Raw genomic sequence first — 25180 nt, 5'->3', positions numbered from 1 at the left:
TTATTTTGATTATATATAATGTGGTTTTTATGTTGATCTTTTCTGTGAACTGCCCTGAGACCTCTGGGTATAGGGCATTATATAAATTCAATAATTAATAATAATAATAATAATAATAATAATGCGGCTGTAGCAAAACAAGACACAACATTTGCCCGCGCAGAAGTTACATGGTTCTTAAACCACTTATGGGGCTTTGCCGCTGATTGGTACTGCTTCTGTGTAGCCAGAAAGTCTGTGCTGATGTTGCCAGGGTCAAACAGATTCCTTACCCTCTGTTTTCAGTAAGCTGCCTTTGGTTCTCTGCACAACAGGAGAGACACATGTATGACAAAATGGAACTTGTAAAAGCACACACTCAATTTAATATTTTAAAACGATCCCCGCTACAGATAGAATGGAATGGATAAAACCAGAGGTGGGCAGAAATCTCTGGTGAAAGTCGTCGGCAGGATGAAGCTGGAACTGTGCCAACCAAGAATCCCAGAGGGCAACAATTCTCCTCTCTCTTTCTCCTTGCATCGAGCTGCCTGGAGGGAGGATCCCAGCTGCAGAGGAGTCAGCGATGGCTGAAGAAACCCTGAGGATGGTTGAACTTGAAGGGCTTCATCCGACTGGGGCCCCTAAGAAAGAAGAGAGATTCCTGAATATCAACAGCTATTGCAGGACAGCTCTTCTCATCAAATGCTTTCAAAAAATCTGTGGCTCCTATATCAGGATCGTGATGAAAGGGCCGTTTAGAAAGTCATGCTAGTACCTTTGTAGAGATCTGCTGGCTGTAACAGAGGAAGATAATCAAGAATTTTACCTGAACAACTTAGGTCCAGGGTACCTTAGGGATTGCCTGAGCCCTCATAAAAGTCTCCTTTCAAACAACCAGTACAGAATCAGGAAACTGTGCAGAACCAGGAAACTGCGCAGCATTCATTGATCACACCGGCTGCCCACAGATACCTGACCTCCACATTATCCTTTTTATTTGAGCAGATTTATGCACACTTCTGCTTTGGGAAAAGAAACAAAAATACTGCGGCCTCTGGCTGTCTCACAGCATGCCCTTCCTCGCTCCTTTCAAATGCCTTTGTTAAAGCACAGAGGAGCTTGAGAGGAGGCGGGCAGAGCCCCAGTCGCAATGCCACCAAATGTTGTGGGTGCAAAAATCAGAAAGCGCCATGGCAGGAGATGAAAAACGGGAGACAGGTCCCAGAAGGCACTGGAGACGAGATGAAAGCGCCAAAATCCAGGGGAATGAACAGCTTCCTGCTAGAGATAGCGCTCACTCTTCCTCCCCGCTGGAACAGGAAGAGGCAAGAATGAGCCCTCTAGAAGCATGAGTAGAAGTGCCAAGCAAGGCTCATAGCTGTACAAGGTGGGAAAAGATAAAGGGCGGTGAGGGAAGGAAGAGACAGCAGGAACAAGGTGTGCCAAAATTTTTGATTGGTGGGGAGGGGATAGAGAGAAAAACAAAGCCCCATGTAGGTCACAGCCAGTTAAAAGAAAACCACAGCTTTCTGCACAAGGCGCACAATGAAGCCATCTTGTATGGAAGCTGCCAATCTACCTCAATAGTGTCTACACTGACTGGCAGCAGCTCTTCAGTGTTTCAGGCATTAAGTTGCTCACTCGCAGCTACAGAGGTTCTTTCATCTGGAGACTGGCCAAAACCTGGGCATCTTCTGAAAGTGCACAACCTGCCCCCCGGGTCTGGCTACTCTGCTCTAGATGTGCCACAGTACGAGTGTCAGGGACTGTGCTGAGGAGGGCTGCACTGAGGAACAATGGTGGGAGTCACCCCCTTGCCCTGATCCTGAATCTCCCCAGGAGCAGGAGAACAATATAGATTTGGGACATGGGTTTGCAGAGGGGCATAGTTCAGAAGGCAGAAGCTTGGAAATACTGGATGAGGAACAGCTAGGAGAAGAAACACTGGGAGAGAGAGAATTAACAGATTCACAGTCTCTGGACAGCATGCACCCCCCCTTCTCAAAAGACATGGAGAGCTTAGAAAGTGTTAGAACACAAAGCGCAGAGGGTACAAGCTCAGATTACAAGCCATAGGAGTCACGCAGATTAACAGGGACAGAAGGGGGGGGGAGTGAGCCTTAATTGGGAGCACCGTCATTTCTAGGAGACATGTTCTTTTCTCTCTCACTGTGATTATTAAAAAATCTAACTGGTAAGACTTCCTTTCATTTGATCTTCTTATTTACTGGCATGGGGGAGGAAGCAGATTCCCCAAAGTTGGACAATGAAACACCCACATGCCCTGCTCCTTACCTGACGAGGCGCAGACACATTTTCTCCTGCGGAAACTCCTTGGGCCCCTCCACACTGTTGTCGTGGGTCTCCGTCTCAAGGTAGACATCCAGGACGACACACAAGCGCTGCAGCTGGTTGGTCAGAAGCTGGTAGCCTGGCTTGGGACCGTACAGCTCTTTGTAGTAAACAGAGACCTCGCTCTCCATGGCCTGCAGGGAACCAGAGAAGGGAGAGAGAAGGAGTTGAAAAGGGGTCCCTCGGAGATTGCCCAGCCATATCCTGTATCAGGGACGGGGAACCTGTGACTCCCCAGATGGAACTCCCATCATCCCTGATCATTGACCACGCAAGCTGGGGCTGATGGGAGTTGGTGGGCCTGGTTGAGAGTCTTCTTCCCTGGGTTTGGGCCCAGCACCGTACCCGGATGTTGTCGTCGTTGCTGTTGGTCTTCTCCCCTTTCCAGTTCAGGCACAGGCTGAAGATGGGAGGCATGGAGGAGTAGCCCGGGTTCAGCACCACCGCTGCCTGCAGCTTGGCTAATCACAGAAGGGAAGGGAGGAGAATGTCATCATGGAATGGTCAAAGTTTCTAGCCCCTCTTGGTTTATGAGTAAACACAAAAAAAAAAAAAAAAATGAAGGCATGCACAATGAACCTGGCCACTGAACAAAGGAAACCCACAGCTTTACTCGTCGTTCTCTTGGCCTCTGGAAAACTGCACACAAGGGAATGCAGCCCCCAGAATGAAAACAGTGGCTTCCACCAACTGTTAATCTGAAGTATTACTGCCTCCAACCATGGAGACAGAGCACAGCCATTGTGGATATGCTCTGCCCCTGCGGCTGGAGGCAATTACGTTTCTGAATACCAGCTACAAGAAACCACAGGAGGGGATAGGGGTCTCGTGCTCAAATCCTGCTTGTGGGTTTCCTGCAGGCAATCTGGTTGGCTGCTATTGAGAACAGGATGATGGTGAACTAGGTGGACTGCTGCCCTGACCCAGTAGGGCTCTTGTGACTCTTATGGTCCCCACCTCTGCATGACAGCCATGCCTTCTTCTCAAGCCTGCTTGGGGTGGGGAAACACAGGAGGAAGAGAATCACCCACCTGTTCCTCTTTCTATCAGGGCCATGTAGTACAGGTGCGTGTCCTCAGCCAAACCGGCCTCGATGACATCTTTTGTGTAGGACAGCTCCTGCAGTAGGAAGAGCGAGAAGCAGGCGGTGAGCTGGGTCTACAGAGATAGGAGCACTGTCCACAAACAGCGGAGTCTCTTTACAACACAAGCATGGATGAGATGGCTCAGATCGACACACAGTGAAGAACAGGCAGCTGAGGCCAGTGATGTGAGATGGAAATGGCGTTGCTCCGAGTAAAGTCCCACCCCCTCTGTCTCTGCTATTACCGTATTTTTCGCCCTATAGGACGCACTTTTTCCCCTCCAAAAATGAAGGGGAAATGTCTGTGCGTCCTATGGGGCGAATGCAGGCTTTCGCTGAAGCCTGGAGCCCCAGCGCCAGCCCCACAAGGTCGGGGGACAGAGGGAGGCGGAACGCCGCCATCCCGCTGTCTCCTGAAGTGGTTTGGAGGCTGACGGCGGGGAGACCCTGCCGCCAGCCGCGCAAGCTCCGGGGACAGCTGAGAGGCGCAGCGTGTCTTCCTGCTGTCCCCGGACCTGATCTGAAGGCGGGCGGCGAGGAGAAGAGCGCTTCTCCCCGCTGCCAGCCCCGCAAGCTCCGGGGACAGCTGGGAGGCGCAGCGCGTCTTCCCGCTGTCCCCGGACCTGGTCTAAAGGCGGGCTGCGGGGAGAAGAGCGCTTCTCCCCGCTGCCGGCCCCACAAGCGCCTGGGGGGGGAATAATTCCCCCCCCTTTATTTTCCCCCTAAAAAACTTGGTGCGTCCTATGGGCCGGTGCGTCCTATGGGGCGGAAAATACGGTATATGCCATCCCTACACTGGCTGATCTGTGCTTTCTGCCTCTGAGCTTTCTGTTCTCCTACTCTCAATGCCTGCCGGGTTCGGGGAGAGGGGTGGTGGTCTGGAATGCTTACTAAAGACACCAAGACTGTCAGCTGTCTCTCCCCGGTGCTGCTTCTTCTTCCTGCTCCTCTTCCAATATTCCCAGCTTCTCCTTTCTACAGCCTCTGAACTGTGACCTTCTGCAAACCACTGTTGTAAATCTATACTGTCTCCCTCTTCTCTGGGAACTGCAGGAGGAGGAGGCGGTCTCCCCCATTACTCTCAGTCCAGTCCCTGACATAATGATAACAATACAGTGGTACCTCTGGTTACGTACTTAATTCGTTCCAGAGGTCCGTTCTTAACCTGAAACTGTTCTTAACCTGAAACTATTCTTAACCTGAAGCACCACTTTAGCTAATGGGGCCTCCTGCTGCTGCCACGCCGCCTGAGCACAATTTCTGTTCTCACCCTGAAGCAAAGTTCTTAACCCAAGGTACTATTTCTGGGTTAGCGGAGTCTATAACCTAAAGCGTCTGTAACCTGAGGTACCACTGTAATAGATACAATACCAACCAAACTGAGCAAAGCTGTAACTGGCTCTCCCTCCACATGGCTATTCTTAAGCAGCATGCACACATATATGATTTTCAAGCAAAGCAGGAAGCATTCTCAGATGTAGCATTCAAACAACATTAAATGGGCATTTTTGATCCCCTCCCTCCCAGCTCAAATCAAGTATTTCAGGGCAGCCTTTCCCCGCCCAGTGGTTCTGGACTACACCCCAGCCAGCACAGCTGTTTTTGGCCTCAGCTCCCCATCAAGTCCCAGGTAGTCCAGAGCAGCTGCGGGCACCAGATTGGGGGAGGCTGGTTTAGCAGGCCAGTTCTTTCTCACAAGACTCCACTTACCAGGTAATCCTCGTACGTGAGCGCTGTCCACTTCACCAACCGCGACACAATCTTTGCCGGAAAGAGATGCTGGCACTCGCTGGAGACCGGCAGAATGCCATGTTCTGAAGCCCAAGATGGAAAAAAAGAACATAAATATGATCGAAGAGAGTCCCCTTTCCCTAGCAAGGTCAACGTGTTATGTTCAGAAGTGGCAGCTCGAAGGGCAAATCTGGCCGCTGAACAATTGTGGCTTTAGGTTCATGTCATATATGGTTAAGCAAAAAAGGTTCTAAACCTCTGAAGGCTCAAAAGAGTTCTGACAGGTAACAGCTGGTGATAGGACCAACATGCTGATGAGTGATAAATTAGCACAAAGCTTGCTCCATTGGAGATGGAAGTGGAAAAAACAGAGAGGTGCTTGGAAGCTGCAAAGGCAGTGTTTGACCGAGATTGTCCCAATCAGTGACAAGCAGATGTACTGCAGCGGACCCAAGGATCCTTCGGCCAATTCCCAGTGAGCCGCTGAATATCTGTTGGTTGCTAGGACTCTTGCCAAGAATGCTGGGTTAGGGAGATCGTGGTCTGATCCCACAAAGGAGATAGGGCTGTGGGAACTGGCCGGTCAATTCCCATAGCTTGGTAAGCCCGATCTGGACCTTGGGCTAGCCACCCACTTTTAGACCTTTTTCTTTAGAGAGGTTCAGTGTTCGCCCCATACTACTCAGTGCTCTGAAGATTCCATTGTCCTGGCTACGTTTCGATGGATAGCTGATAATTGTCAATCACACCTGGAACACCTATTTGGACACACGGACTGTGTATATTAATTATATGTTCAAGTCAAGATCAGTGGGATATTTAAACAGTCTATGAAGCTGACTGTGTTTCCATTCACCTTCTATTCTAGCTTCAAAACTTTACAGTTTTGGAGAAAGTCAGCGGGGAGAATGTGTGGAAGGGGTGCAATCTGGATGAACCCCCTCCACACCATCTCCCTGCCAAAAATTGCCTCTCAAAGCTTTTGTTAATGTTTCCCCGCAAAGGAGCTACTACAGCAGCTTCCAGGGGGTGATTTTTGTCAAGGAAACAGGCATATGGAGAATAATTACTTAAAATTCCCCCACTGTCCATGCCATTGCCATGGGGCTCCCACAGCTGCTTGTTCCTAAATGAAGCAATTTAGCTGCTTCTAAGCAAGCAAAAATGCTTTTTAAGTTAGATGTAGTTAGGCCTGGAGGTGGCAGATTTGCATCTGGGAGGCTGCCACCTCAGATTACAGGTAGGGGGGTCCCATGATGTGATTCTCCATACAAAATAAAAATCCCTGCACCTAGAAAACTAGCAGTGTCAGAGGAAATGGGACTCTAGCTACATCTTCCTGACATGCTAGGTTTCCTTGTGCAGGGATTATTTGTTTGTAGTATGAAGGAACATTCTGCCTCACTTTGTAAGTTTGGGACTGAAATGTGTCCCAGGCCTGAGGGTGGGGGGCATCTGATGCTGAGTATGTGTGGTTGTTGGAATCCAGAGTGTCACTACTGGGGGAAGCAGCAGGGCAGCTGGGATTTACCAAGGGAAGCAAACTGCTTGTGTAGAGCAAGGCGGGACTCCAGCCTCATCTTGAGCAATTTCATCGTCCTCTCCATGTGGCTAGCGCTCAGCGAGTTATCGGCAATCACAGGATTCTGCAAATGGGATAAAGGCAAAAGTGGTGTTACCTCCACACCACCGAAGAGCCAGGAAACTGGGGTGGCTTGACCAGATTGGATTCTCTCGCAGCTGCAACCTGTTTCCTCGCACAGCCTCATCCGAGATAAAAAAGCCGAGGCCCCGATAATTATCCAGATTCCTCTGTGCACAACATTAAAACTCGTCCTTATGCTGACAGACAAGAGAATGCTGGATAAAGTCATAGAAGCAATCATCTAGCCCAGGGGTCAGCAAACTTTTCCAGCAGGGGGCCGGTCCACTGTCCCTCAGACCTTGTGGGGGGCTGGACTATATTTTGAAGGGGGAAAAAAAGGAATGGATTCCTACGCCCCACAAATAACCAAGATGCATTTTAAATAAAAGGACACATTCTACTCATGTAAAAACCTGCTGATTCCCGGACCGTCTGCAGGCCGGATTTAGAGGGCGATTGGGCCAGATCCGGCCCTTGGGCCTTAGTTTGCCTACCCATGATCTAGCCCAGTCCCTGGAAATGCATGAATGAATATGCAGCTGTCCCATATGGGGATCGAACCTGCAACCTTGGTGTCATCAGCACCATGCCCTAATCAGCTGAGCTATCCTAAGGATACTTGCTGAGTCCTCCTTCCACTGCCCTGGGACTCTGCTCTCATGGTTTGGAACCACCTAAACATGCACAAACCTTCACACCTACACACCCACACCGACTATCTATACCCACACAACACACACTTCCGTAAGAAGAGCCATGCTGGATCAGACCAATGGCCCATCTAGTCAGGCACCCTGCCATGGGCATAGCCAGGGGGGTGCAGCTGCTCCCCCTAAAACAAGTAAATAAATAAAAATACTTAACTGACCAATTGTGTCTCAGATAACTCAGTTTTGCCCCCCAACATAAAACCTGACCCACCTAAAATAAATCCTGGCTTCGCCCATGCATCCTGCTCTCACCGTGGCCAAACAGATGCCCCAATAGGAAGCCTGTAAGCAGGATCTTAGCAAAAGAGCGCTCTCCCCTCCTTGCTGTTTCCAGCAACTGGTGTTTGGAGGCAGAGTGCAGCCATCGCAGCTAGTAGCCATGTCCCCCATAAACCCCTCAGTGCATCTTCATTCACCTGCCCGCAAGCAAACGCTCGCTCCGTTTGCAATTTGGAGAGCCGGGTCCAGCAGTGCCGGCAAAGGCTGCCTATAGAGATTTGGGCTGCGTCTTTGTTCAAAGGCAGCTCTGCACCTACCTGGGGCTGATCCTTGGGGAAATGGAGGCCCCCCAACTTCTGCACCCACATGTAAGGGTGTCCCAGTTCTGCAACATAGTCGTTCAGGGACAGGATCCTGGAAGACACAGGGAGGGAGGGAGCATGTGAGAAGCCATGAAAGAGAGGCCTACAAGGCAAGCACCTCTGTCCATTACCAGCTTACCCGACTTTATCAAACTGGAACTGGTTGGCAGGGTTTGGAGTCCTCTTTCCGTGATCTCCAGGATACAGGCAGCTCAGGAGGGTGTCGGGGCACAGCAAGTCTCTAGAAAGAAATAGGAACAAGCGATGTGAAATTCAGAATCTTCTTTGTCGGAAGATCCAGCAAAGATAGGAAAAAATAATTCTTCACACAGCAGAGTTGAACTATGGAACTCGCTCCCGCAGGAGGAACCTTAGATGGTGTTAAAAGAGGATTGGGCAAATTCAAGGAGGAGGGGCAAGGCTATTGATCACTACTAACCACTATGAGTAGGCTCTGCCTCCATCGTCGGAGGTAGCAATACTTCTGAATACCAGGTTCTGGGAACCACAGGAGGGGGAGGAATGCTCAGACAAGACAATCTGGGTGGCCACTGTGAGAACAGGAGGCTGGACTAGATGGGCTCTTGTGCAACTGTGTTTCATTTCTAAGTCGGATCTGCCAAAGAAAAATCTCCCCGTATGAACGGCTCTAAGATTCTGTGCAAGTTTACTTCTGCTGCGTTGCCATGGGAATTCCGCAGGAGATCTCCAGGGACCTCTGTTGTGTGTGTCTGTGTTCTCCTCCCCTCACCCACTGGAACATTCTGACGTCACTCAGATCTTTTGAAACTCCATTTTGCATCCATTCCCGTCGTCTGCGCTGTCCCCCTTTCTAAATGGGCCACAGACTGTCATCTCGCAGCGATGACTCTAGAGTTGTATGCAGGCATACTCTGCATTCTCTTCAGATCATATAAATCTTCCCCCTACCCCTTTAGAGTTGAATGCAGGCAGTCCCCATAGCTCCCACCCTTTCTCTCAAATGCTGCCGACAGAAGTAAATAGGTTCTCTGATCAGCAGCAGATTAGACTGAAAAGTCACATTAAACACAGATAATGAGGGCAACCGAGAACCTCGTGTTTAGGCAGGAGAACAATCGGATCACAGCATTCGTGGTTATCAGTGACTTTAAGAATTATGGTAGTTAGCCAAGCAGGAAGTCAGGTTACTGAAGGCTGCCACCAGGCATTAACAGCAGAACCATCCAAGGATGAATAATTGCACTGGCACATATATACCCCCCAATACCACCTCCTCTTTTTGCACTGTTAAAACTGCCTTAATTGGGAGTGTGTGTGTGCGTGCAATAAACAAAGGTTTAAGTGATGCTTTGCCAAACGTCTCAGCTTTAACAAATTGATGCTTTTGAATTATGGTGCTGGAGGAGACTTTTGAGAGTCCCATGGACAGCAAGAAGATCAAACCTATCCATTCTTAAGGAAATCAGCCCTGAGTGCTCACTGGAAGGACAGATCGTGAAGCTGAGGCACCAATACTTTGGCCACCTCTTGAGAAGAGAAGACTCCCTGGAAAAGACCCTGATGTTGGGAAAAGATTGAGGGCACAAGGAGAAGGGGACGACAGAGGACGAGATGGTTGGACAGTGTTCTTGAAGCTACCAACATGAGTTTGACCAAACTGCAGGAGGCAGTGGAAGACGGGGTGCCTGGCTTGCTCTGGCCCATGGGGTCACAAAGAGTCGGACACGACTAAACGACTAAACAACATCAACAATGTTAGACACGTGTGAAGCAGGCTACTGCAGGGGAAAGAGCAAGCTGCTTCTCCCAAGCCTATTTTGACAGCTGTGCTTCCAAGCCAGATTTCCACGCACACCCCAACACACACACAACTCCAAAGGAAATAAAAGCTCCACTCCCTGAGGCAAGGCAACTCACAGAACAGAACAGGGAAGAGAGAGGAATAGGAGGAAGCAGTCTCAGCAGAGAGGGAGACTCAGCGACCATGCACAGGGAGAGGAAGCGATTAGTCTGCTAGAGAGTAATTAAATGAGACAGGGAGACGAGATGCGATCAGCCCCTAATTTATCCTCGCCAACTCAACAGAGCACCAGAGACACATAGGTCCGTTTGTTGGTTTTTTCCCTGCTATCTGACCCATAGGAATGCTCCTCCCTCATCAGGCTCCTCCCTGTCTCGCTGCCAAGATAAATTAAGAGATCAGAGACAGATCTTGTCTTTTCCGCTAAAGTCTCTCCGCTCTTTAGGGGCAAACGAGGCCCGAGAGGGGATGTATAACTGCAACGACTACAAGCGACATGCAAGTGACTCTGCAAACACGTGTGCCCACAGCGCCCCCTGGTGCAACTCGATGGCAGTGCCCATCTTTTGCACTGCCCCAAACAACATATTGCAGTGTAAGGCAGAAAGCCCACTTAGATGGGAAAGTTCAGGTTGGGGAATTTTTAGGCCTGAGGTTCTGGCTGATTGTGGTTTAACGGGAGGCTCACTGCTCCATTACACAGATCAGAAGACTCAGATCTTCAGTATTTGAGAACAGCAGCTGACAAATCCTGTTCTCTGTTACTCCATAATAATTCTTCAAATTGTAGCACTATTAAAATTCACACTTCTGTATGCTAACCGACTCCAAATGCAGGACAGTAACTGTGCCTGCTTGTTTCAAGGTGCTGCCTTCTGTATAGCTGACAATTTAACAAGACCCAAGGTTAACAAATGGTTTTGCCTGCGTAGTGCAAGAGATGTGAGTCTGTTGATGCTTCTGCATTGTAACCTATATAGTGAGCACAGAACAGGGATGCAGAACCCTTTTCGCTCCACAGGCCAAAGCTGTATCTGCCACGCGGGGCCAAATGTGACAGGTGGGAGCAGCCCACACCATGTCAAAATCCCATAAGCACATAAGAGTCTGATGTTCTCACAGTGGCCCACCAGATACCTGTGGGAAACCTGCAAACAGGATTCGAAGCACAAGAGCATTCTCCCCTCCTGTGGTTTCTAACAGAAGCAATTATGCCTTCAAGGGAGGAGGCAGAACACGGCCAATGTGATTGGTTGCCATGGATAGCCCTCTCCTCCATGAATTTGCCTAATCCTGTTTTAAAGACATCTAGGTTTGTGGTCATCGCTGCCTCCTGTAGCAGCGAGTTCCATGGTTTCGGCCCAATCTGGAAGGGGAAATCTGTGTGTGTGCGTGTAAAAAAGGGGGGCAGGAAGGGGAAGGAGGCTTGCAAAAGCTTTTGCCCCTCTCCCTTTAAGGTCTGGAGACTTAAAAGTAAAGTGAGGGAGAGATTTGCAAGTCTTCCTTCGTGTTGGCTTAATTCAATTCTCATAAGGAAAACAACTCCCTAGGCTGAGAAGTTCTCTGTCCTGCAAAGAACACAGGAAGTGACTGGCTGCTTGATCAGACCAGAGGGGCTCCTGTTCTCACAGTGGCCAACCAGATGCCTCTTCTGGGAACCCCGCAGGTGGGAGCTGTGTAGTGATCCCCAGCATACTGCCCCCAACAGTGAAGGGAGAACACAGCCACCTTTTCTACCTGGCTCTGGTTGGCAGATCTTGGGGTTCTAGTAGATCCAAATTGCCGACTGTCTGCCCACCCGTGAGCAAGATGGACCAACAACCTAAGTCAGGTTAACATTGCTTCTCGAGTCCCTAAATGAGGTATCTCTTTGCCAGGTGCTGCAGGAAAAGGGTACGCAGAAAACACTCACAAACTTTCCACATCTCAGAAAGACTGCACTGGAATCTATCCTTTTTCTTCGGGGGTTAAAAAACAACAACCCACTGGGCAAAGTAGAATTCTGCCAGCAGCCACAACAGCAGGTTTGCTTGCCAACACCCCATGAAATAATTTCCCAGCTGATCCCACCCTCGGCACCTGGGATCCATCAGCGACAGCCTGTCCCCTCGCCACCCCCCGCAAAGCTCACCCGGCACTGATGGGCATGGACATCTCCGCAGCTGCCGTCACCTTGGCTTTCGTCGTCATGACGTTGAGGTTCATCAGATAGTAGAAGGTGAGGAGGAGGAGGCTGCCATCTGCAATGACACAGCCAATGCCAGGGGTTTAGGCAAGAGAGAGCAACGACTTCCAGTTGTGTTTAAACCACTGTGAGAGGATGGGGGTCAGTGAACTGCTCCCTTACCTGTTGGAACTCACTAGCTTTAATACATGGAGAACCTCAGGCTTGTGGGCTGAATATGGCCCACCAGGACTCTCTACCTGTCTGGCCCTTGGGGTCTCCCTCTCCTAAGCCACACCCCTTCTCCACAGGCAATGCCCCTCCCTGGCCCTACTTCATACCCTCCTCGAGCGCTCTTTCGCCTGGCTGTAAATATGTCCTTGAACTCAGATAACGCTTCTCGCTTGCCGTTCTCCAACCAAAGAAATGTGTACAAAAATGCATGGGAGGAAAGCGTGAATTAAAAAGCCATGTTTTAGTGAAAGTAACATGCAAAACTTCCTCTAAGGCAAAGTTGCTTGAATGTTAGGAGAAAGGCGCAGGAAAACAATTACAATTGTTTGGTGAAAGTGTGTTGTGTGTGATCAAAAAATCGCAAGCTGCTGAGGAGATGTCGGGGACCACCCTAAGACCGGAAAAATGAACAACTAACTGATATGGAAACTGACCCTAACTTCCAGAGAAGGGAAAGATCCCCAGTTTAGGGGCACCAACAGATGAGCCGTTTTGCTCTCTCACGTACCTTTGCATTTCAGGTCGACAGTGACGGACAGTGGGTGCCTCTTGAGCATTTCCTTCCGCTTGTCATCCAGCTGCACCCCTAAGGTTGGGCGGCGACGCTTCTAGAGTGGGGAAGGGAGAATCACAATACATTCCTGCCTCCACTCTTGCAACGCACTTCCCCTGCACTTTGTTTGCTGTGGCTTTGCACCACACCTGTTGCACCCTGGGCTGCTGTTACCTGTCCTGCCCATGTGTTTTGAGGTGCAAGCGTGAGATGGGCAGCAGGGAGGGACAAGCGCAGCCAGCCACCCAACCCCACCACTAGGGTGGTCATTGGTACACCCCAATCTTTCCATTTTCCTTTTGAAGGGGCTGTTGCCCCATTCTGAATAAGCCCTGTTTCAAAATTCTAAATCCAACACCACAGAGGAAAGGAAGTGCTCACGAGGAACAAAGGAGGTTGCCTCATACAGAGTCAGACCATTGGGTCCATCTAGCTCAGGAGTAGGCAACCTAAGGCCCGGGGGCCGGATGTGGCCCAATCGCCTTCCCAATCCGGCTCGTGGATGGTCTGGGAATCAGCGTGTTTTTACATGAGTAGAATGTGTCCTTTTATTTAAAATGTATCTCTGGATTATTCGTGGGGCATAGGAATTCGTTCGTTTCCCCCCCAAAAATACAGTCCGGCCCACCACATGGTCTGAGGGACGGTGGACCGGCCCACAGCTGAAAAAGGTTGCTGACCCCTGATCTAGCTCATTATCACCTACATGAACTGGCAGTGGTTGTCTGCAGTTTTAGGTAGGGCTCTCTCACACCCCTACCTGGAGATTCCGGGAATTGAACTAGCGACCTTCTGTATGCAAGTCAGATGCTCCACCACTATTATCAGTGGTTCTCCAGGTTTTCAGACAGGGAGTCTTTCCCCAGCCTTACCTGGAGAGGCCAAGTGAGGGACAGGGAGAGCGAAAAGGAAATGACAATGCAGATGACCGAAGGAGATGGTCTGTTGGTAAGTGCATCACCAAGTCCCAGTATGTCTGTTTCTCCTCACTTCGTTACATGGAAATGGCACACAAGAAAGGCCCATCACTTATTATTTTTAATGGGGGAGGGGCGGGTGAATGACAAGGCACATTAGACGTGAAAGAACAGGTCTAATGGCACACGGAATACCGGTTTCAAGGCAGAAGGAGACATCTCCCCACAACATCCCTCCCCTCCCCGCAATTTCATAGCGCAGTGGGAAGGTGGAGCTCTTACCGTGGTCTGCTCCTCCTCGGCATCCGAGTCACTCTCATCATCTGTGAATCCAAATAAATGAATGCTAAGAGCTGGCTGCATCAGGACAAAGACCTATTTAACCTAGCATTCTGTTCTCACAGTGCCCAACCAGATGCCTGTGGAAAACAAACAAGTAGGGCACAAGTGCAACAGATCCTTTAGTGATGGCGGCCAACTTGGATGGCTTTAAAGGAAAGGACCGCCTCTCTCCATATGAACCAACACAGACCCTGCAATCATCACCCGAGGTCCTCCTTCGTGTGCCTCCTCCACAAGAGGCCCAGAGGGCAGCACATGAGAATGGGCCTTTTCTGTGGTGGCTCTCATCTTATAGAATGCTCTCCCCAGGGAGGCTTGCCTGGCCCTTTTGTTACATATCTTTAGGTGCCAGGCAAAACATTCCTCTTCTCCCAGGCCTTTGGCTGATCAAACAATCTGTGTCCTTTGTTTGTTATTATAGCATGCATTTTTGTGCTTTTTTATATTGTAAACCACCATGACCTTCAGACGAAGGGTGATATAGAAATTTAATAAGAATAATAAATGCACGGAGAAAGAGGCTTTCTACGACCACAAACCATGATGGCTATATGTCACCTCTGCCAGCAGAGGAAGTATGCCTCTGAATACCCACTGCTGCACATAGGTCCACTTTGTGGGCTTTGCGCTGGGGCAGCTGTTTGGCTACTGTGAAGACAGGATGTTGGACTAGATGGGCCTTTGACCAGAACCAGGGCTTCTCTTACGCTCCAACAACAAAGCAGCAATGCCTCCCCAGTTATGGAGCATGTTTATCCAACTGCAGCCAGGGCACCCCATACAACATCCAGCACAGACACGTTAACACTGCAGGACAGAATCTCCTAATTTCCTCTTTACAAGTTTAACAGTTTTGGTTAGCTTTGAGCTCAGTTTTAACATGCAAGCTGCCAGTGGGCCACCCGTATTTTGCAGCCCTTGTCAGACTATGACTCCCCGTCAGCCTTGATCCTTGGGCGATGCTCGCGCGGGTTGATGGGAGTTGCAGGCTAGCAACTTTCAGAGGGCACCAGTCTGGGGCAGAACAACTTCTGTCAGACCTAGCCAGCATGGCAAATGGGAAGAGACGCCAGGAGTTGTAGTCCTGGAGTGTGCCAAGCCAAAGATGGCTGGTCAATGCCAACTGGCTGCTGCTCTCCAGGACATTTCCCAGCCCAGGTAGGTGGGAATCCTTTCGCTGGAGCTCCTGAACCTGGAACCTTATGGAAGCAAAGGACATGCTCAACTGAAGAGCCATTCACAGCAAGTGAAGGCAGCTTATGGACCCTCACTCACCCTGAGAGTCCTCTGGAGGTTTGCAGAGCGCTTTGGCTTCCTCCACGTTGCCTTCGATAGCCACAGCCAGCTTCTTGTCTGTGAAGGAGATGACGCCGTTAGCCACACCTCCCCAAAGATGACTCCCACAAACTCTGTAAAGCTCAGAAGCAACAAGGTTGTCAAATGCAGAAGCTTCATCAGATTTTGGGCAGCTCTGCTCTCTCTGTGTGTTTCTTTCTCTCATTCTTCCCCAACCCTGCAGACTCAAGGAAGCCAGGGATCAGATTAAGGGTGGGGGCGGGGAACACACCGATGTGACAGTCTTCAGATAATGTCATGCTTTCTGCAAGGAGCTGTGAAATTTGACACCTCTGCTCCCCTTCAAAGCTCAGCTACCTTGAAACAATAACTTACCACAGGCTTGGCCGTAGGCACTGGCTTGGACAAAGAGCACATAAAGGGGTGGCGGGAGATGCCTGGCTGTCTCATACTGCTTGTGAACCTGGTCAAAAGGCATGGAAAGGTACTCCTGGACAGGGAGCGAAGCCTGATAGGAAAGAGGACCGACAGGGGGGAAAATGGGGGTTATAATTCTGTGGTTTGGGCAGTGACCCATGAGAATAGGTTGGCACCAAAATGCCGCCAAAGATGCTGTTTTTATTATGCTATGTTGTCAGTACGTGCCCTTTCATTATTAGGTATGTTATGTTTTGATGCACAGAGGGCAGGAACCTATCACCCAGGGGCCGCATGTGGCCCCTGTCTCATTTGACGTAGCCCCTGACACCTCTTGAAGCTGCTCTAGTTCTTTTATCCTAGGAGTGGGGAACTGCAGGTTCAGGGCGCAATTCCTCTATCTGGGCCTTGGGACTCTTCCCCAGTCCGCACCCCTCACGGGCCCTTGTCTTGAACCCTCCTCAAGTATTTTTGGCCTGGCTGGGCTGTGTCCTTGAACTCTGATCACGCCTCTTTCTTGCCTGGGTGGAGGACAGAGCGGGATGTGGGTGAGAATGGGCAGAAACTGACCTTCTGTACATAGGGAGGGAAATACACATGTTGCCCCACCCAAATTGTGCAGCGGCGGTGCGGCAGCAGCAGGAGGCCCCATTAGCTAAAGTGGTGCTTCAGGTTAAGAACAGTTTCAGGTTAAGAACGGACCTCCGGAACGAATTAAGTACTTAACCTGAGGTACCACTGTAGTAGTAAAATAGCCAGCATCCTGAAGGAGAAGGAAAGGCAACGGTCTCTGACAAAGTCAGTGGGCTTGTGATAAAAGTCCTACCCAGAATCTGTTCTTACGTAAAACCACTCATATATATTCAGGTTTTCTTTCTCCGAAGCAGGGATGGGAATCTGTGGCCCTCCAGAAGTTGCAGGACTCCAACCCCCCAGCCAAGCATGGCCAATAGTTGAGAATGATGGGAGATGTAGTCCAGCGACATCCCGCACCAGCTCTGTAATCAATGATTTGGTTCTGTATCGAAGGCCATCTCCCATGCTGCACCAACAGAGTATGCGGGTTTCTTAACCTCCTGCTGAGAACTCCTAAAGCAATTCTTTTTAAAAGCCTGACCCACAGCATACCTGCATGATGCTGTTGAGCCGAGGCTGGAGGTTACTGAGGTACTCCTTCTTCACTTCTATCTCTTTCAGGATCTTCTCTTTGTTTGCCAGACTTTCTTTGTACTTCTCCGCCAGCCTGCACGTAAGAGATTCACAGTTACTAACAAGCGACAGTGTTTCCAGAGAAAGTAGAGGAGGGAGAAAGGGGACACACACAAAGTCTGGGAACACAGGAAGCTGCCTTATAGTGACTCAGATCAATGGTCCATCTAGTTCAGTATTGTCTACACTGGCTGGCAGTGGCTTTCCAGAATTTCAGGATGGGATCTCTACCTGGAGGACAGAACCTGGGGCCTTCTGCATTCAGGGTGCTTGCTCTAGCAGAAGATGCTGAATTTGTCCATCTGGCAGGGGGCGCTCCAGGGTTTAATGCAAACGGTTCTCACAGCCCTACCTGGAGATGCTGGGGAACTGACCCAATGATCATCTGCATGCAGAGCAGAAGCTCTACCACTGACATTTCAGCCCTTCTTCCTCAAGTCCTCCTCTCATAATATTTATAAACTTGGAACACTGTGGGACCACACTTCTAGATTCCCAGGTCTGTTCATTTTCTGGCAGTCTTTAAAATCCAGGGTCCCCTGCCCCTGCAAGCATGCCAACATCACAGACTGTCTCGCCAGAGTGGTGCATGCTCTGGTTAGCTCCTGCTTGGACTACTGCAATGTGCTCTACGTGGGGCTACCTTTGAAGGTGACCCGGAAACTACAACTAATCCAGAATACAGCAGCTAGACTGGTGACCGGGAGCGGCTGCCGAGACCATATAACACTGGTCCTAAAGGATCTTCACTGGCTCCCAGTACATTTCCGAGCACAATTCAAAGTGTTGGTGCTGACCTTTAAAGTCCTAAACGGCCTCAGCCCAGTATACCTGAAGAAGCATCTCCACCCCATTGTTCAGCCCAGACACTGAGGTCCAGCTCCAAGGGCCTTCTGGCTGTTCCCTCCCTCCGAGAAGTGAGGTTACAGGGAACCAGGCAGAGAGCCTTCTTGGTAGTGGTGGAAGGCCCTGTGGAACACCCTCCCATCAGATGTCAAGGAAAGAAACAATTATCTGACTTTTAGAAGACATCTGAAGGCAGCCCTGTTTAGGGAAGTTTTTAATGTTTGGTGTTTTATCACTTTATTATTGTTATTATTCTGCTGTGAGCCACCCAGAGTGACAGCCAGATGGGCGGGGTATAAACAAACAAATTAATAATAATAATAATAATAATAATAATAATAATAATAATAATTGCTTCTTGCTTTCATTAGCCCCATTTGGGCTGCAATCCCTGTTGGCTCTCACTGCCCGAGTTCACTATTAGAAGGACCAATACTGCAGAGTGGAAGGAAAGGGAGGAGAACCGTAAGCTTGCTCAAAGCCACCTAGCAGCTGCTGGGCTATCCTACTCACCGCTTGCGCTGCTCCAGCTCCCAGTCGAGGCGGGAGAGCGTCTGCTGGTGGGGATCGGCGAGCGTAATCTCCGGCTTGCTGATTTCTGCAGGGGCCTCCTTGTAAAACTCCTCCACGCTCACCAGCTCAATCTCCTCATGCTTGGACCTGAAGGAAGGGGACCAAGAGAAAGATAAATAAGGGGGGGGGGACCTTCCTCTGTATCCAAGGTCACATGTAGCCCAAGGACCGCAAGACTGAGCTAGCTGCAGTTCAGTGACAGCTCTCAAGTTGGGCCTTGGAATGGGCTTATCAAAGTTGTGCAGACCAACTAGATAAGGCTAACTTACAGTTCAAATTTCTAAAAAGCTGCTTTTTTTTTTTTTTTTTGCAAGTGGCCAGGCTTATAATAATGAGATGCTGGAAGAACCTGGAGGCTGCATCTTTGACAAAAAGGATGGCCAACAGCACTTGAAGTGAAAAAAAAGTACTAACAAAATTGGCGCAAGGTTTGAAGCCTCATTAGTCTACTGGCTAACTTTTTGGGGGGGGCCTCTCCACCCTCCAGTCACATCCTATTTTTTAAGCTGCTTACTTAAATTCCAGGCATTTTGTGATCTCCTTCTGCAGGTGCATGACTTCGTACAGCAGATTTTGGAGCTGCAGGTGATAAGCATCCACTTTCTGCTTTGCCTGTTAACAGAGCACAGAGAGAAATCATTACAAGGCAAGGAAGTGAAAAATCAAGTTGGTGTGGCTGAGACACATGGCTGACGATGCGATCTCAAAAAAGTGGCAAGTTAGTGAAACTGAACTGAGATCCATATGTTCATGTGGGCAACCTTCCAGAGGCCACCTGCCAGTGGTGGGCAGGGACAGAGACAAAAGTGGGCGGAGCAACAAATGCAAATTTTATTTTGTATAGTAGGCTGGTTTCTACACACATACTCAACACACCTTTCTCTGTCCTCCATCCAGGCATATAAGAGGCATGATCAGAGTTTGAGGACACATTCCATTCCATCACTCAGGGGAGGGAAATAAGGTCTGGGAGGGTTAAAGCTCAGGAGGGTACATGACCTGGGGAGAGTCCTGAAGGGCTACATTTGGCCCCCCACGTCTGATGTCCCCCACCCCTGATTTACATATGCAAAGCATAAAGGTAAAGGTAAAGGTACCCCTGCCCGTCAGGGCCAGTCGTAACCGACTCCAGGGTTGCACGCTCATCTCGCTCAAGAGGCCGGGAGCCGGCGCCGTCCGATGACACTTCCAGGTCATGTGGCCAGCGTGACGAAGCTGCATCTGGCGAGCCAGCACCAGTGCAGCACACGGAAACGCCGTTTACCTTCCCACTAGAAAGCGGTCCCTATATATCTACTTGCACTTTGGGGTGCTTCCGAACTGCTAGGTAGGCAGGAGCTGGGACCGAACGACGGGAGCTCACCCTGCCGCGGGGATTCGAACCGCCGACCTTTCAATCAGCAGGTCCTAGGCTCTGTGGTTTAACCCACAGCACCACCCGCATCCCATGCAAAGCATACAAAACAACAAATTTCATTTTACCCCATGGGGAAGTGTGTTTTAAGAAAACACAGAAAGCCATGCTGTCGGAAAACAGTGTTGCGTATCAATACCAGTACAATCTCACTTCTTTTTAAAGAAAATATGTTAGCTCCATCAGTCCAAAATAACGGGTATTCTCCTATCTATGTCCCCCTCACTTGGATTTGAATATTCAGCCCAACACACAAGTAGGAATGAAAGGGTTGGGCTTACTATCTTGTAACATATAGGCTCTATTATTATTATTATTATTATTATTATTATTATTATTATTAATTCCCCGCCATTCACCCTCAGGTCCAAGAGTGGTTTGCAACATTAAAACACAATATTCAAACCAGTTTAAAACAACTGACAATCACAAAAATAAGGTGGGTCTGAAAAATCTTCCCTAGAACTGCCTTGTATGAGAGTACGTGTCCAATGAGGGAGAGGGTTTCAAGATGTGGAGCAAGCTTCGGTGCTGCTGCACCTAATGATCTGACCATCCAAGATCCTGTAACCCTTCCCTGGTTCTCTGGACTCAACTGTACCTCGTGGGTTTGATCCCTTCCCTTCTTTAACCGGATGTGAGCCAAACGGTTGAGTTTCTTCAGGGTCATGAAGTGGACACAGCTCTGGATGCGACGCTCCTCAATTTCGGAAGCCTGAAAGGCGGGGGGGGGGGGGAGGAAGCTGATCAGGATGGTCCTTAATTTTCTTACCTTTATATCCTGCCTTCCTTACACTATCATGGAACCCAAGGTGGTTTCTGTGAGGTTTCCCAGTCTTCATCCATCTAGGCACTGCCCCAGATCTGCTTAGCTTCAGCAAGGTGGGAGCCTCATTTGCTTTCAGACCACAACCCAGGACCCAGTTGTTTACCAAACTCCCCTGTCCCCTAAATCTGCCAGGCTTCTCCTTTCCTCTTTTAAATATCTAAATTTTGCTAGGGTTTATCTACCCCCCCAGGCCCCGGTCACATTAGGATGCCTTGACGGGGTGGGAAAACTATTTTTTAGCCAGAGGGTTGGATTCCCTTCCCGGGGCCATATACCCATAGTTGGCAGGGTTACAGGCAAATGTGAGTGGGGTGGCTAATGTAGTTTTGCCCTTGTACATTAAGCTTGTTTCTGCTCACACTCCTCTCTCTACCTTCCATACAGGCACACAAAAGTCAATTTCAGAGTTGAAGAAGACATCCCAGCCAGACAAAAACACCCAAAGCAAGGCTAGTGGAGTGTGTGCGTGGTTGGGGAGAGTCCAAGGGCCACACAGATAGGTCGGGGGGCACATGTGGTTCCCCACCCCTGCCTTACACTGTCTTTGTTGCCTTTGCTCTTCAGCTCCTGGATTTCCGCCATAAGCCTCTGGAGGTCCTGGCAGGTCTCTTTGTAAAGTTCATAATCTTTGTTGGGGTCCCGCAGGTCCATCTCAGCCTCTTCGCTGTAATATTTGGCATCCTGCAAATGAAAACAGAGAGGGAAGCTAGACTCTTGAAAGTTCTCTTCAGAAGGGAAGCGATGGCATATTATACAAAGGGCTCTCTGTAGCATCTCTGGTCACTCTTGAAAGCAGAATATAAAGGTAGGCAAAAATGATCCTGGCACTGCAAACTCCATCATCACCCTTCCAGTTTATCTTGTTTCTGAGATCATGCTGCATTAAAGCTCAAGGAGAAAGTACCGTAAGTTTAAGTTTGAGTACAGCCTTCCACAGCTTAAGAGGGAAAGCTCCAGGTGAGAACACTGGCTAAGCATTTCTCAACACCCCCTCTGAGAATCTGTTTTCAAAGACAGGAGAGGTAGCGCTACACTAGAGGCATCACAGCATCCCAGTCGCTAAAAGGCTCCTTCAGATGGTACTTGGGAGTTATATTAATTTTGAAGCAGTAAAAAAATGTTAAATTATGCCCACAAACCTGCAGCACACAAGCCTGCTACACTCCGAGAATGGAATTTGGTGAAGATATAATTCTCTATGTCTGGAAACATCTGCCCATTTTGGCAGGCAGCTAAACCAGGGGGCTTGACTGAACCCCGGCCAGATTCCTATGCGTGGTTGGTGGGCTGTGTTAAGGCTCTGTGGGTCACAAATTGGGCAGGCTCGCTTTGAGACTCCCTCCCCCCTTTTATTCCTGACACACTTTACAGTAAATGGCCACACTTTGAGTTCACCAGGACATAATCAGTTACTAGTCAAAACCTGGCAGTTAAAATACAGTAACCCCAAGGGCTAGTCTAGAGCATCTTTTACAGACATACCTCCAAACCGCTCTGCTTTTCCAAACAGCATCCAAGAAGCCCACAAGTACCTCTGTTACAATGAAACTACCTGATCAGTGTCTGGCCGGCCCCTCTTGCCTTCCGATGGGCCTCCATCTGTCCGGATGACCTTCGGCTTCCGTTTCTTACTGGAGTCTGACGACATTTTCTTAAAACATGAGAATCTGAAAACCCATGAAAAGGGGGCAGGGGGATCAGTTAATCTCACACAGACTCAAGTAAAATCTACTTTCATATCAATCATTCTCCAAGGCAATGTGGAAAGTGTGCCTGTGAATACCGAAGGACGATTCCTTTATTATTTTAAATCACCCAGAACCATTCAGATTTACCGCTGGACATTAAAAATATGCTGAAAGAGAGGTGACTGCAGGAAAGGTCATTCTGCATAGAACATCGTAACAGGAGATCAACACCATATAATATAGGAACCGTGTCTTCAGCATGGTGATCCCTACCCTTTCGAATTCCCACCCCTGGTGCCTCCCCTGTTTTCTTTTTGGCACCTACTGAAGACTTTCCTCATCCAACAAGCCATCTAAAGTGGGGCTTTTTATCCCAGCCGCTACATGTACGAAATTCAAAGCTCTTTTTTTTTTTGGGTATACAATAAGCACCCTATGTTGCGCTTAACTCTTTGGGCTCCTTTAGGAGGAAGGGAGGACGATAAAGAAATTTGATCAATAAAACAAAACCCGGAAGTCAAGAGCGGTCCTAGGCCTCATTACCTTTCAACCACAATGGCAACTTTTAAAATACATTTAGTTTCTATTTCATAAGTTAAAAAAAAAAAAATGTTAGCTGACTTGAATCCCCACAGCTAGGGAGAAAAGCGGGATAGGTAAAGGTAAAGGGACCCCTGACCATTAGGTCCAGTCGTGACCGGATCTGGGGTTGCGGCGCTCATCTCGCTTGACTGGCCAAGGGAGCCGGCATACAGCTTCCAGGTCATGTGGCCAGCATGACTAAGCTGCTTCTGGCGAACCAGAGCAGCGTAGGAAACGCCATTTACCTTCCCGCCGGAGGGGTACCTATTTATCTACTTGCCCTTTGACGTGCTTTCGAACTGCTAGATTGGCAGGAGCAGGGACCGAGCAATGGGAGCTCACCCCATCGCGGGGATTTGAACCGCCAACCTTCTGATCGGCAAGTCCTAGGCTCTGTGGTTTAACCCACAGCGCCACCCGCGTCCCTTATATACATTAAATAACGGCAATTGACAACAATAATACAGTGGTACCTCGGGTTAAGGACTTAATTCGTTCTGGAGGTCCGTTCTTAACCTGAAACTGTTCTTAACCTGAGACACCACTTTAACTAATGGGGCCTCCCGCTGCCACCGCTGCACGATTTCTGTTCTCATCCTGAAGCAAAGTTCTTAACCTGAGGTGCTATTTCTGGGTTAGCGGAGTCTGTAACCTGAAGCGTCTTTAACCTGAAGCGTCTGTAACCCAAGGTACTACTGAAATGACCCTCTTCCCTCCCCATTCTTGTTCACTATAAGAGAATAATGCTTAGAGGCCCTTGGGAAGATGTCTGCACATGCTCAGAGGGGCTCTCACCTGCAACAGCCGCCACAAGTACCAAGAGGCTGAGAGAACGAATACCTCCCGGAGCTAAAAGCCACCCCCACCCCCACCCCGAATTTTCCTCGCCTTCCCCGCCTCCGGCTCTGATTTGGAGAGGGAGGGGGGTATTAGCAGAGGCATCCCCACCCTCAGAGAACAGAAGGGAAGAAAGAGGAAAGCCGTTTACCGACGGTCACGCGCCCCCCTCCCCCCATCCGGCTCTCACCGATTGATCCTCCTTCTTCCACAAAACCTGAGCCCAACCGGAAGCACCAAACCGGAAGCGCGGGCAAAGCGAGCCGGCCGCCGGCGAAAGGACTAGAGCGTCGGCACAGGTTGTTGTTGTTTTTCCCTCTCTCTTCCGCCCCCTAGTGGCGCCTCGCGGATGCTTTCAGGAAAGGAGGGAGCAGCTTCTTCTTCTGTTTTTTCTCCATCCCCGCTTTTCCTCTCCTGCCCCCGCTTCTTGAAAAATAATAATTTTTTTATTTCACGTTTATATTTTTCCTGTTGTATAATTATTTAATAATAAGCATTGCTGTTATAGATTGAAGTTTCTCTGCCTTATATAACAATCTTACCACCCCGCTGCCGGATTTGTTTATAAGCTAAACAAGCTGTAGCTTAGGGCCCCACTCTCTTGAGGGCCCCCAAAAATGTAAAGGGCAAAAAACATGGATGTACATTTCCAAAATATAAGATAAAAAACAAATAAAATAAAAGCTACATGCAGCAGCAGTGTTTTGTGTTGTATAGGCTCCTATGATGTAAGTAATGGGTCCCGCCTGCTAGCCCGCTCCCTGAAATATCACTGGTTTGCTCATTTCTATATATAGGGGGCCTAAATTCTGCATGGACTGTTATGTGCAAATGGCTTTTGATACATAATAGATCCATAAATTACCATATAGCATATATTTAACACAAAAACAGCGACAATTTGTTGTTGACAAAGGACAGCTGGACATATAAAGAGTCCCATTGCCTTCAGTAGCTTAGGGCCTCATCAGACCTAAATCCAGCCCTGCTGGATAGAGATCAACTCCTGTGGGAGCTTTGGCCCCCACAATAAAATATTTGAGGGGACCAGGCCCCCACAAAGTTGATGGGCATTCCCATTCACAGTGGCGTAGCGTGGGTTGTCAGCACTCGGGGCAAGGCAAGTAATTTGTGCCCCCTAATCCATGGATTTGTGCACCCTAACCCGTGGATTTGCGCCCCCTAACCCATGGATTTGCACCCCCTAACCCTAACCCCCAGATGTTGCGCCCGGTGCGGCTGGCCCCCCCTGCACCCCCCACGCTACGCCACTGCCCATTCAAATGGTGTGTGTGCACTGCATCATGTGATCGATTACACAGGGCGGGGATTACCTGGGCCCCCACAATATTTTATTCAAGTTGGCACCCCGCACCAGGCATGTGTGTATGTGTGCTCATATCACAGTGCA

At 49.3% G+C, this 25180-nt stretch overlaps 1 protein-coding gene across 2 annotated transcripts; it reads right to left on the bottom strand.

Annotated features, from left to right (window-relative positions):
* Positions 1–342: 342 nt before the first annotated feature.
* Positions 343–24047, bottom strand: THOC5 (THO complex subunit 5). 2 transcript variants are annotated; one of them, XM_083478631.1, is made up of 20 exons: positions 23960–24047; positions 22215–22329; positions 21200–21343; positions 20435–20548; positions 18934–19031; positions 18360–18506; positions 16920–17034; positions 15750–15882; positions 15354–15431; positions 14019–14059; positions 12775–12874; positions 12000–12108; positions 8225–8326; positions 8041–8137; positions 6681–6795; positions 5129–5232; positions 3366–3453; positions 2680–2795; positions 2278–2468; positions 343–623 (listed from the first exon to the last, which is right to left on the bottom strand). In XM_083478631.1, the coding sequence occupies exons 2-20, from the start codon at positions 22308–22310 to the stop codon at positions 560–562; spliced, it is 2052 nt and encodes a 683-aa protein (XP_083334757.1). In that variant the 5' UTR covers positions 22311–22329; positions 23960–24047; the 3' UTR covers positions 343–559. The 2 variants fall into 2 exon arrangements, with proteins under 2 accessions (XP_083334757.1, XP_083334758.1); XM_083478632.1 differs by having other exon boundaries at positions 23728–23964.
* Between the last annotated feature and the right edge of the window lie 1133 nt (positions 24048–25180).

This window comes from Podarcis liolepis, assembly GCF_965112155.1.
Source record: "Podarcis liolepis genome assembly, chromosome: 15".
In the NCBI taxonomy this organism is placed as follows: Eukaryota; Metazoa; Chordata; class Lepidosauria; order Squamata; family Lacertidae; genus Podarcis; species Podarcis liolepis.
Note: the sequence above shows the minus strand (reverse complement) of the source record. Positions and strands in the feature narration are given on the sequence as shown.

Coding starts and splice junctions, on each gene's coding strand:
- THOC5 (XM_083478631.1), bottom strand. CDS start 22,310: ATGTCGTCAGACTCCAGTAAGAAACGGAAGCCGAAGGTCATCCGGACA. Junction 12,109..12,774: donor TGTCGACCTGAAATGCAAAG/GTACGTGAGAGA, acceptor GTGTCATTGCAG/ATGGCAGCCTCCTCCTCCTC. Junction 2,796..3,365: donor CCTGATAGAAAGAGGAACAG/GTGGGTGATTCT, acceptor TTCTGTGATTAG/CCAAGCTGCAGGCAGCGGTG.